At 41.5% G+C, this 13547-nt stretch overlaps 1 protein-coding gene across 4 annotated transcripts in view; it reads left to right on the top strand.

Annotated features, from left to right (window-relative positions):
* NLGN4X (neuroligin 4 X-linked) overlaps window positions 1–13547 on the top strand; it is a 353256-nt gene that overhangs the window by 328484 nt on the left and 11225 nt on the right. For all 4 annotated transcript variants that reach the window (XM_050777512.1, XM_050777515.1, XM_050777513.1 and 1 more), the window contains 2 exons: window positions 5441–5626; window positions 10897–11686. In XM_050777512.1, the coding sequence (XP_050633469.1) occupies window positions 5441–5626; window positions 10897–11686 (976 nt within the window). The remainder of the gene's footprint in view (window positions 1–5440; window positions 5627–10896; window positions 11687–13547) is intronic.

The raw sequence follows: 13547 nt of genomic DNA, 5'->3' as shown, positions 1-13547 counted from the left end.
ATGTACAAGCTCTTTGAAAAATAAAAACAAAAGGATGTGACAGCCAATTGAATGTGAGTCAGCAGCAAATCTGGAGAAATATCCAAGGAGAAAGTGTTCAGTTGAAAATACTCAAAGTTGGCTGGGCACGGTGGTTCACACCTGTAATCCCAGCACTTTTCGGAGGCTGAGGCAGGCAGATCAATTGAGCTCAGGAGTTCGAGACCAGCCTGGCCAACATGGTGAAACCCTGTCTCTACTAAAAATACAAAAATTAGCTAGGTGTGGTGGCGTGTGCCTGTAATCCCAGCTACTCAGGAGGCTGAGGCAGGAGAACTGCTTGAACCTAGGAAGTGGAGGTTGCAGTGAGCCAAGATCATGCTGCTGCACTCCAGCTTAGGCGACAGAGCAAGAGTCTGTCTCAAAAACAAAAAAAAGACTCAAAGTTGACTCAAAGAGATTTGTTTCCAGGCTGGCCATTCCCAAATTTTCATTTCCATGAAACTCATTTATCAATTATCTTCAAATTTTGATGTTTTATTGTTTAATAAACAAGCTGTATTTATTTTATATTTTGTTCCTAAAATATGATCAATTTCAGTTTTTGTTTTATTTCATGTAATTTAAACTAAAGCACTTAAAAAATACCTATGCAGCTTCATTCCAGATAAATGTGTGGGGATATTATCTATTTTAAGAAAATAGTACAAGGAATCTCAGTAGTAGTTCATGGGCCCCAGAGTTTGGAAACCTGTGATATAAAAATCATGTGTCTGTTATAATTGTTTTAGATTTTCTCTATTGACATTGGAAATAGACTTTGGTTCTGTGCAATACTGATGTGATAACATGATACAGTTGGAGATTGTATACAACTCATTCCATTTTTAAGTAAAAACTAAAAATAAAAGGCACTGAATTTCAAGCAGCCACGCCTATCAGACAACAGAATTTGAATGCAGTACATCAGCTTCCCTCCCTTCCAGCCCATCCTGTGCAATGTATGCTTCTGTGTTAAATCCTACATGTTTTCAATCAGAAAATTAAAGGTTCACCTTGTAATAAATGAACTCCTGAATAATTTCCTATAACCGTTAAAGATTAGTTTTGCATCTATTTGACTGATTTTTGTTTTTTATGCTTCTGCTTTCATTCTCACCCGATTTCTTTTTGACCTCATTTGCATGACCTAACACAAATTCTGTTTCTTCTCATTGAATTATTTTTATTTAAACATTTCTTGTTTGATATCACTTCTTTAGTTTAAAGGTACACAGATGTATGTCTGTGTACATATACATTTATAAACACACATACATATATATGGTTATATATGCATATATATACACATACCAGGTGAATTACACACACTGAAATGGTGAAAGATATTTAACTTCTTTATTCACTTAATTATCTCCTGGTTACTTGTCTCCAAAAAAATGCTTACTGTGTTTATGCAAGGAACAATCTCCTAAAAGAAAATGGATTGTGGCTTTAATGTCATATAACAATGTCTTTTGTTAATTGAAAGAAAAACAATATCTGACCCCATTGGGTTCCTTACCATTGACTTGCAGTGCATGGGGAAACAAAAGACCTGCAGTTATTCTCCTAAGCCCTGTGATATAATTCAAAATGAGAGGAAACATCTACATTATTATCTATAATAAAAATTGGAAACTTTTCTGTTGTAACAACAATATTAAGTCTGAATAGAAATTCTCACGTTTATATGATATTCACTTCAGTCAATATGCAGCAGGAAAAACTGTGATTCCTGGTTTTAGTCCTCTTTTCCATGAAACCTGTTTTTAAATAACCATACTAACTGAATGTACTAGTCTGTTCTCATGCTGCTAAAAAAGACATACCTGAGACTGGGTCATGTATAAAGAAAGAAGTTTAACAGACTCATAGTTCCACATGGCTGGGGAGGCCTCACAATCATGGTGGAAGACAAAGTAGATGCAAGGTCACATCTTACATGGTGGCAGGCAAGAGAATGTGTTCAGGGGAACTGCCATTTTTAAAACCATCAGATCTCATGACACTTATTCACTATCATGAGAACAGCATGAGAAAAACCCAGCCCCATGATTCAGCTACCTCCTACTGGGTCCTTCCCATGACACATGAGGATTATGGGAGCTACAGTTCAAGATGAGATGTTGGTGGGGACACAGCCAAACCAGATCACTGAACATATCTATTGATACCTCTTGTGTGTGTATTTTTGTTATTGTTGTTCCTTCCAGGGTCCTGGATGAAACTTCGCATCAATGTAGCCATTAACATGGATTAATTCACATAGTGCTCGGTTTTTCCTGAATAGTTTGGCAGACAGGGGCTAGGGAATGAGTGCTGCTGATTGGTTTAGGATTGCAACGATAGGGGTGTGGAAAACAGTCCTAGTGCACCCAGTTGGCCTCTATGTGGGGACACAGAGGAGTCGCTGGTCCCAGTAGGACCAATCAGTTGTCAGAAATGCAAAAGCCTGAAAAGACATCTTAAAAGGCCCATCTGTACTATGCTTATTACCTGGGTAATGAAATAACCTGTACCTCAAACCTCTGTGACATGCAATTTACCTACATAATAAACCTACAGGTATACCCCTGAACGTAAAATAAAAATTTTAAAAAGGCAAATTTTAGCTTCTAGTGACTGGGGAAGTTGCAAATCTTGTGACCTCTGGAATAATGACTGGTAATCATTCAACTAAGCCTACATCTTAGCAGAATTCAGGCCCCTCTCATATTTTAACCTGGTGGCCTTTTATTAGTTTTACAAAAGCGGTTTAATTTTAAGAGGGGCTATTATCATTTAAACTACAAGTTCAGTTTCTCCCAAAGTTAGCTTGGCCCATGCCCAGAGCAGTATGGAAGTTAAAGGCAAGATGGAGTTGGTTAGGTCCGATCTCTTTCACTGTCATAATTGTCTGACTGTTACACGTTTTGCAAAGGTGGTTTCAAGATGAAAGGACCTCTTGTAAAGAGCATAAAATTGTTGCATTCATTGTGTACCTGAAACAGGCACTCCCCCTTGTTGATAGTTTAAAAAGAAAAATAATAATAATCTCTGGATGTTGTAATAAATGAAAATTCCATGGCAGAAACTGTGGAAACACCAGCTTCAAAACAGCACATTCATTTGTTAAACTGAAGACATCCATGGATTGTCATTTCCCTCAGCCAGCCTGTAGAATTTCAGAACGTCAAAGATCAAACCCTCCAATAGGATGCTGTTAGAAGAACTAAGATTTTTGAAGGCAGGGAATATTCCTTAGCCTGCTTTGGGAAAGGTTAAAACACTCTCGTTTTGCTAGGGAGGAAGAGGTGGTGGTGGAAAAGGCCAGTGATTTACTGTGTGTAGAAAATCTTCATGCTCCTCCACAGAAACAAAATAAGCCAACAGGTCATTCTGCAGAATTGAGAAAGAGAGAACAGTGAGTGAAGAAAAGACGTGCTGAAGACAGAATTGTTCTGTTAGAAAATTGCTTGTGCCTTAGGAATTAATCACCTCTTTCTTTGATAGAGGAAGAAAGCATTGCCCTATGGTATTATGGGGCACCCAAACTGACATGATTCGTCATTGTCATATGTACCCTGCATGAAAGGATCTTTTCTCCCAAGCAAAGCCTGATGCTTTTTATGGATGACCGTGTCAAAGATGTAGGGATGGAGTGGGTGTCACAGAACATTTTTGGCATGAAGCACTAATTAGTAATTGCTAATTAAATGGGGAGGAGACTTGGGTAATGTCTGAACGTACCCACTAATCGTAACTAATCTCACGTCACATCCCTCTGAACTTTAAAGAAGATCGCATTGGTAGGATGTGTCTTAAGTATCCAACCTCGCAGTTGCAACGCTGCCTCTCTTTGAAGCTGCAGGAGATAGTGACTCCTGATTCAGGCTTGGAATTTTTATTGTCATTGTTGAACGAAAATCGTCCTGTGACTTTCTTTGGAGCCAGGCCATTTCCTCCTTTCCAGCTCAGAGCATTTTTCCACCGGTGCTCAGGAAAGCTCATGGAAGAAAAGCTGGTTGACTCAATTGGTATGCAGCCCCATCCTCTACTTTTTGTTTTAAAAGTAGAAACCAGCACTCAGTCACTCCTTGGAATGCCATCAACTTTGGTTAGGGATGTGATGTGCTTTGGAGGAATTGGTTTGATGTTATTTTAGGGCTTAAAGCAGCCTGTCTTCATGCAAACATGACTGCAGGTGGCCATAATTGTGTACTAAGCATCCCTTGAAATGAGTGAATGGCATAGCTCTTGGAAAAAAGAAATTGTATAGAAGGGGCAGATATCATAGTTGGGTATTTGGGGAAGGCTCAAATAAGGACGCGAAATGGTTAAAAAAAACTTTTTAAAATTCTTTGTCTTTTTGGAAGGCATATCTAGTACAGATTTGGACATAAAGTTGGGTTAAAGTTTATGCAATGAATTAAACTTGCAGGATGCTTTAGAAAATATTCCTAGTTTTGAATCTGAGTAGGAGAGTGTATGTCTTCCGAAACATGACTCCAAAACATCAGAGGAAAACAGTTTTTCCAAGTCAAGCTATTTTTTCAATCCGAAAGGAACAAACAATAAAACAGATTAACTCGTAACTTTGCTATCATTAATACCAAAATTGCCATTTTTCAACTACTAAGGAGAAATTAAGAATTGTATGCCTTGAGTAAAATCTAGATCCTCAACTCACAGAATCCTTCCTTTTAAAATAAGGAGGGCCAGCTACTGATATTTTGGGAACAGTTGGAGAGATGTGAATATTCATTAGCTTTTGGGTGAGGTTCAATAATTACATTTTTTTTGTATGTAACTCATATTTTTGCTATGTAGGAAAATAGAGGGGCATACTATTTGTGAGTGGGATCTAGTGGAGTCTGTAACTTACTTTGTTTCTTAAGCGTTAAAAGGAGTTAAAACAAAATGTTAATAACTAATTCAGTGAGAAAAACAGGCGCACACTGCCTTTATATACAAGGACATATTCTTAGACAGACATGTGCACTTACACCCACTGCCCCCCGCCAACCCCACACACACGTACTGTTTTCCCTGAAAACTTTCTTGTAGGAGTCTGTTGCATTTTTCAAAAAAGAAAATGAAAATGTGCACAGAAACGATGCCTTGAACCTAGTAAAATTTACGACGTCTTCTGGGATCACTTCATGTTATTAATATTTTAGATTCATTTTGCCTTCTATATTAGCCACATGTATACCCAAAGATGCCATGGTATCATAACATCAACCTAAACAGTAACCATTATTTATATAATTATTTCTGCCACAACATTGTTTCTCCTCTTCTTCCTCTAATTTGTGGGGGTGAGGGTTGAGGAAAGAGCGAATGAAGAAGACAAGCTATGAGATATATTTTCAAATAGCAGAGATGTGTATGCACTTTTTATATTTGACCACCAAAAATGTCTTGTGTTCTTTTGTAGGGTTTTTAAGTACCGGTGACCAGGCAGCAAAAGGCAACTATGGGCTCCTGGATCAGATTCAAGCACTGAGGTGGATTGAGGAGAATGTGGGAGCCTTTGGCGGGGACCCCAAGCGAGTGACCATCTTTGGCTCGGGGGCCGGGGCCTCCTGTGTCAGCCTGTTGACCCTGTCCCACTACTCAGAAGGTAATAATGGTGCCCCCAGGGCAGACAGTCTAATGCACTGAACCAAGAAATGAATGGTCAGAATTCATATCTCAGATGCATGTCCGGGTTGCTAGAAGTCACTCTGGCAACAGAAAATGCCCAAAAGATCAGATGAATCCATCTTCATGTCTTTTAAGTCAGCTTTTGTTCCATTTGCTCTGTCACCCAGGCTGCAGTGCAGTGGCACGATCATAGCTCATTGCAGCCTCCAACTCCTGGGCTTAAGACTTCCCCCATCTCAGTCTCCTGAATACCTGGGACTACTGGCTGATTTTTTAAACTTTTTATAGAGAAGTGGTCTTGCTGTGTTTGCCTGGGCTGGTCTCAAACTCGTGGGCTCAAGCAATCCTCCTGCCTTGGCCTGTCAAAGTGCTGGGATGACAGATGTGAGCCACCATGCTTGGTCAGCAATATTTTTCTCCTAATTTAAATGTGTGACAATTAGGTGTTGGTTACAATGATTGGAACAAAATAACTACTTTAGAAGTCTCGACACTTTTGTTTCTTTTGCCATTCTGACTGTATTTGACTATTTGAAATTTTAATAACTTCTAGCTACAACTTAGTAAGAGTGATATGGAAGAGACAGTATGTGGATAAGGGATGCGGGTGTATAGATTTTGTAACCATCAGGGCTTTTAGCCACATGTTTTTTAAGAAGTCACTTCTCTAATTTATATTAATTCTTTAAATTTTCTGGAAATATTGAAACATGTCTGGTGCATTTGTTTAGAAGTAGATTCTACCCAGAGGAATAGTGTCTCTCTCCCTGACTGTCTCCCTCCATCTCTTCTTGCTCTTCCCCTCCCACTCTTCTCTCTCCCTCTCTCATCCTCTCTTCTCTCTCCCTCTCTACATCCTCCTCCCTCTCCCTCTCGCCCACTCCCTCTCTCTCTTTTGCTCTGTCTCTCACTCTCTCTGTCCCTCTCTCTCGCCTCCCTCTACTGTCTCTCCCCCCTCCCTCTCTCTCTCTCCCTCACACTCCCTTCCCCCCTTTCCTCTCTCTCCCTCTCTCTGTCTCCCCACTCTCTTCCTCACTATCTCCTTTCCTCTCTCCCTTTCTCCCCTCTCCCTCTGTCCCTCTCTTTGTTTCTTTCTCTCTCTCTCCCTCCCTTTCTTCCTCTCCTACAAATACAACTTTCAGCAAAGGACCTCCTTCCTGGTCAGGTCAGCATGCAGCACTAGGAGGTGTCCACAGTTTGCTTTCCCCTCTCCCTTCCTCTCTCTCCTGCAAATATGACTTTTAGGAAGGACCTCCTTGCTGGGTCAGTCAGCCTGGGGTCCTCTGCTTATCCCTGTGGGAGCTCCAAACCCTCCCTGGGGCCCTGGTGTTACCCTGGAAAAAGCTGATGTTGGCAAAGCAGAGAAAGAGGAAACCGCAAAAACACATGTGCATCATGTTACCTCAACCAGACGTGCACTTGGACAGGTAGTCAGCATAGGCAGCCGTACCCAACCAGATGTGCACTTGGACAGGTAGTCAGCATAGGCAGCCGTACCCAACCAGATGTGCAATTTGGGAGACCGAGGTGGGCGGATTGCTTGAGTCCAGGAGTTCAAGATCAGGAGTAATCACTTAGGCAGATGGTTATGCTGCCTAAGTAATGGTCAGCATAGGCAGCCACACCCCGAGCCCTGCAGGAGTGACTGAGGCTTTCCCCGGAGGCTCACTCGGTGGATTCCCTGCTGTCCCTTTGTGAAGGAGGCTCCCTGCAGTATCCGATGGGAGACTTCAAAGGGGAGTCCAGAGGAATTTGAGGCAATTGGTTCTGGAAACAGGATCACAAATTCTTGGCTGTGGCCTAAAAGGAAGAAGCAGGAAAATCTGCAGAGCAGATCCAGCCCTGGGTTGAGGCCACGTGCAAATGAATATCCCTAATAGCCATCTCAGTCATCAAGACAGCTTTGTAATTTGTTCTGTATCGTCAGTGGTCTTCAGAATGGCACCACACTGACTGAACCTGAAGTTCTCAAAACCTTCATGGAATTTCTTTTTTATTTTCAGGGAGTCTCACTCTGTCTCCCAGGCAGGAGTGCAGTGGCACAATCTTGGCTCACCGCAACATCCACCTCCTGGATTCAAAACGATTCTCCTGCCTCAGCCTCCCGAGTTGCTGGGATTACAGGTGCCCACCACTGTGCCTGGCTAATTTTTGTATTTTTAGTAGAGATGGACTTTCACCATGTTGGCCAGGCCAGTCTTGAACTTCCTGACCTCAAGTGGTCCACCCACCTTGACCTCTGGAATTATTATTTTTAAAGTTACCAGCTGGATATTGTGGCTCATGGCTGTTATCCCAGCACTTTGGGAGGCTGAGGGGGGAGGATGGCTTGAGCTCAGGAGTTTGAGACCAGCCTGGTCAATGTAGCAAGACCCCTTTTGTACAAAAATAAAAATAAAAACCAGCTGGGCCTGGTGGCACTTGCTTGTGGTCCCAGTTACTTGGGAGGCTGAGGTGGGAGGATCACTTGAGCCAGGGATGTTGAGGCTGCAGTGAACTGTGAGGTTCCACTTCAGTCTGGGTGACAGAGTGAGATCCTGTCCCAACATAAATAAATAAATACAATTAAAAAGCATGTTTCTTTAGAGTAACTGCAGGATTTTCTTCACTTCCAGCACCATCTGGACAAGTTTCTGGATCACTATGCTCCTCAGTGTCTTAATTTCCAAGATAGGACAGATGAGGGTTTCCTAAAATCCTCCAAACTCTAAATTCCTTGAGTTTTTAGTTCATAATGCTTCGCCCATGAGACCAAATGGCCTTTGATCTCCTAGTAGTGCTAATAAGAGGAAAGGCTCATGTTTGTATTAACTTTATTTCAAAAACAGGAAAAGTGAAGAATCTGATGAACCCTTTGGTAGAGAGATTTATATGGCATTTTTGAAAATACCTAGATTTTCACTTTTCTCAATTGATACAATCACAATTGTAGATTTAGAAAGCAGTCAGAACCAACTTTAGGAGTAATCAAACACATGTAAGCCACATTAATTGGAGGGAGGTGTTAATTATTTAAGTCAATAGGTTGGAAATTATTATACCTTTGCATCAGTCATTTCTGCACAGCATGCTTCTAAACAGCCCATCAATATAATCAAGAATTGTGAAAAATGCAAGCCAGGCTCCTGCCTATCATCCCAGCAATTTGGGAGGCCGAGGTGGGCGGATTGCTTGAGTCCAGGAGTTCAAGACCAGCCTGGGCAGCGTGGCGAAACCCTGTCTCTACAAAAAAGTGACACATCTGTAGTCCCAGCTACTTGGGAAGCTGAGGTGGAAGGATCATTTGATCCTGGAAGGCAGAGGCTGCAGCGAGCCGAGATCCCGCCACTGCACTCCAGCCTGGGTAGCCGAGTGATACCCTGTCTGAAATAAAAATAAAAATACCCATACTGTTTGCCTTAGGAATTCCTTGCTGGTTATGTGGTCTAATGAAGACAAAGTACTCGTGGAAAGTGATAGTTTTATGAAGATATTCACCCCAGTATTAGTATCATAGCAAAGAATGAAATTAAAAGCTACAAGATCAAAAGGAGAGGAAAATTATAATGAACCATATGTATTTACTCAAAATAATAATAATTTAAGAATTTACCTAAGATCTACATCAGCTGGAAAAACACAGTGTAGATAGCTATATAAATATTGGGCTCAGCTATGCAAAACAGACATTTGAATGGGGGGAAAGAGCTAAGAATTAAGTGAACTCCTAGCATACTCATTATGCTAAGGTGAGTTGTGTTTTAAAGTATGAATTACGGGTGATTTTTTTTCATTATCCAACTATTTTAGTCTTATCAGGAGTTATACTGCTTCCCTAACATACAAATAAATGTTTTATGTGTGTTACTTATATATACACTACTGCCTAAATTACTGCCAGTAGTTATGAGAAAGGCAGGAAAGAGAACTTCTCACAGCATTTTTTCCAATTCTGAATGTTTTAACTACTGAAAGTATCCAACTGAATACATATTGACTTTTTTTGGTTGTTTTTGTTTTTGTTTTTTTGTTTGGACATTTTAAAATAATCTTCAGAGCCAAGCATTCAAGTCAATACTTGCACATTTCTGACAGAAACGTTCCCAAGATGGCTTTGATGACATTTTGGTCAAAGCCATATTGGTTTCAAGTTGCAGTCCTGTGTGTCATCTTTGGGCAATCCTCCAATCTTTAAAATCACATCTTCCTGATGACTATCATATTTTCCTCGTATTTGATTGCTTCTGTGACCTTAAAAATCGACAGGGCATGAACTTCTGGACTCACAGCTGAATGCCTTATTCTTTAGTGCCCGACTCGGGCTGGGATCCACGGAAACGGCGGGAAGCGATCGTAAATGGAATGCTGATTTTTACAGCCCGCCTCTCTTGTCCTGTCGTGGTTAAAAATACAGATTTTATACTTCTGGACATCCATGTAGTAGACTGAACTCATGGAGAATTTTAAGCTACACAGAATTTTACTCCTAAAATTACCCATGCTTTTTCAAGTTTCTCACCAAGCAAAGCATTTTTTATATGTGGCAAAATAAAATATACACATCTCTGAGTTTCCAATGGATGTAGTTTTGAAAGAAGTGACTTCAAAAAATACTCATTTAGGCACCCAGTTGAGGATTTCTTTAAGCATAGCTAACTCAATGTATTTATTTTAATTGCCAGATCTTAGTGTCTTCATTAGACTCAAGGTATAAGTAGAAATGCATTCCTGAATTAATACTCTGAAGTTGATTCAAGTGGATTTATTTTTTTTTCCCATAATGAAGAGATACCTAGTTTCGCTTGTGAGACAAGAGGGCCTTTGACCTTTTACTAGCTTAAAGCATTTTTTTTTCTTGGAAATGGGGAATGCAGTTGCTGTTGGAGTTTTTATATATGGCATCTGGAGGCAAGGAAGCAAAAACGACACTGGATTGTGGAAGGAAAAAGAAATCACATGTATTTTACCAGTGCAGGAAAAGTGTAAATGTGGTTTCATTTCCTTAAACTCGTGTGTGTGTGTGTGTGTGTGTGTGTGTGTGTGTGTGTCTGTGTGTGTAGAATAACATTGCCTAAAATGAATGTTCAGGAGGAGGGGGGAAGGGGAAATCGAAATGAAAATGGGTAAAAGGTCCCCTGACAGAGTTGAATGCTACTACGTCCAGAAATTCACATGCCTGAGAGACAATCACAGCCTTCATTGCTCAGTAAAAGCTGCGTTTCTGTCCTGCGGGTTTTCATTTGCATGTCCACAATTTTGCACCTGCAGGTCTCTTCCAGAAGGCCATCATTCAGAGCGGCACCGCCCTGTCCAGCTGGGCAGTGAACTACCAGCCGGCCAAGTACACTCGGATATTGGCAGACAAGGTCGGCTGCAACATGCTGGACACCACGGACATGGTAGAATGCCTGCGGAACAAGAACTACAAGGAGCTCATCCAGCAGACCATCACCCCAGCCACCTACCACATAGCCTTCGGGCCCGTGATTGACGGCGACGTCATCCCAGACGACCCTCAGATCCTGATGGAGCAAGGCGAGTTCCTCAACTACGACATCATGCTGGGCGTCAACCAAGGGGAAGGCTTGAAGTTCGTGGACGGCATCGTGGATAACGAGGACGGTGTGACGCCCAATGACTTTGACTTCTCCGTGTCCAACTTCGTGGACAACCTTTACGGCTATCCTGAAGGGAAAGACACTTTGCGCGAGACTATCAAGTTCATGTACACAGACTGGGCCGATAAGGAAAACCCGGAGACGCGGCGGAAAACGCTGGTGGCTCTCTTCACTGACCACCAGTGGGTGGCCCCCGCCGTGGCCACCGCCGACCTGCACGCGCAGTACGGCTCCCCCACCTACTTCTATGCCTTCTATCATCACTGCCAAAGCGAAATGAAGCCCAGCTGGGCGGATTCGGCCCATGGCGATGAGGTCCCCTACGTCTTCGGCATCCCCATGGTCGGTCCCACCGAGCTCTTCAGTTGTAATTTCTCCAAGAACGACGTCATGCTCAGCGCCGTGGTCATGACCTACTGGACGAACTTCGCCAAAACTGGGTACGTTCTTCTTCGTGCTGGGGTATCGCTATCCTCGTCACTTGTTTGGGTCCTCAATATAGGTATTGCTTCTACTGCCACTTGCAGGAGCACACGTGCGTACACACACATACACATGTGTGCACACATATACACACAGATATATGCTTACACACGCAGTAACAGGCAGCTTCTCCCGCAACATCTATGGAACTCATTTTTTTCTTTACTCCTAAAGTGTTATAGGAGTAAAACAACTGTCAAACCAGATTTTTACTAGAGTTCTAATTGCCCATTGGGAATTCCAGAGTTCCTACCTGCAGGTGCAGGACTCATACATATAGGACGGTTCTGTTAATAGCTGATTAAACGGTTTTGTTTTTGTTTTTGTTCTTGTTGTTTTAGAGACACAGTCTCACTCTGTTGCCCACGCTGGAGTGCAGTGGTGCAACGATAGCTCACTACAGCCTTGAACTCCTAGGCTCAAGCCATCCTCCTGCCTCAGCCTCCTGAGTAGCTGGGACTACAGGTGCCCGCCACCATGCCTGGCTAATTTTTAGTTGTTGTTTTTTTGTTTTTGTTTTTGTTTTTTTTGATAGAAACAGGGTCTCACTCTGTTGCCTAGGCTGAAGTGTACTGGCACAATCATAGCTCACTGAAGCCCCAAACTCATGGGTTCATGTGATCCTCTCATCATCTCAGCCTCTTGAGTAGCTGGGACTACAGGCGTGCATCTCCATGCCCTTACATGGATTTTTGTAGACAGGTTTGCTATGTTGCCCAGGCTTCTCTCAAACTCCTGGGCTCAAGGGATCCTCCTACATCAACCTTCTGAATAGCTGGGACTGCAGATGCACACCAACTTACTCAGCTAATTTTGTTTTGTTAGAGACAGGGTTTTGCTGTGTCACGCGAGCTGGTCTCAAACTCTTGGGCTCAAGCGATCTTCCCACCTCAGCCTCCCAAAGTGCTGAGATTACAGGTGTGAGCCACCACGCCAGCCCTGATTACAGAGTTTTAAGTCTAATTTCAACCATATCTCTTTTGTTAATTTGTGAGGGTATCACAGCACATGCACCACTTGGGGAATTGTGTTGATTGCCTGGCCATAGGAATGAAAACACATATCATAATAATTATACAGAAATATAAATATATATTCCTATATATATTTAATGTCTCTATAAAAATATAGATATTCCCATATGTATAATATATAGTACATATATATTTGTATTTGTATATATACACACACAAATATATTTGTATATACAAATACAAATATACTATATATACAAATACAATATATATAGTATATATACTATATATACAAATAAAAATATATATATACTATATATACAAATACAAATATGTATATATATACACAAATATATATTTGTATTTTCTTTGCTATATAAATAGCTATAGAGATAGAGCAAATAAAATATATAATATTTGTATCATATTGCTATATGGCTTGCATATATAAACACACACACACAAACACACATATATGTGTATCTCACAGGAAAGCTCATTTATTGGCCTAAATATAGTAGAAAATATAAAATATACAAAAAGCACACATACAACCGAGTCTGCCAATATTCTGCTGAGTGGATTCTCTGCAAACCATGGGAGAAAAGAACCCAAAACATCCTAAATAGCTCCAGACATTGTGGCATCTTTTCATTTTCTCTTGTCTAATAATGTAACTGTGGAAATGGATGGGGTGTCATTCTGTTCTACCAGTGTGTGCCTCCATCGTCACCCTGAGCCTCTTTACACTGAATGAGAGAGAGAGAGAGATGTGCCTGTCGCCCAGGGAGGGTAAATCTTCCCATGCGGAATGAGGCTCTGAGACTGCAGTGGCCCTGCCACA

Source organism: Macaca thibetana, chromosome X (assembly GCF_024542745.1).
Source record: "Macaca thibetana thibetana isolate TM-01 chromosome X, ASM2454274v1, whole genome shotgun sequence".
NCBI classification, from domain to species: Eukaryota; Metazoa; Chordata; class Mammalia; order Primates; family Cercopithecidae; genus Macaca; species Macaca thibetana.
The sequence above is the reverse complement of the archived record's forward strand: the minus strand, read 5'-3'. Positions and strand labels throughout refer to the sequence as shown.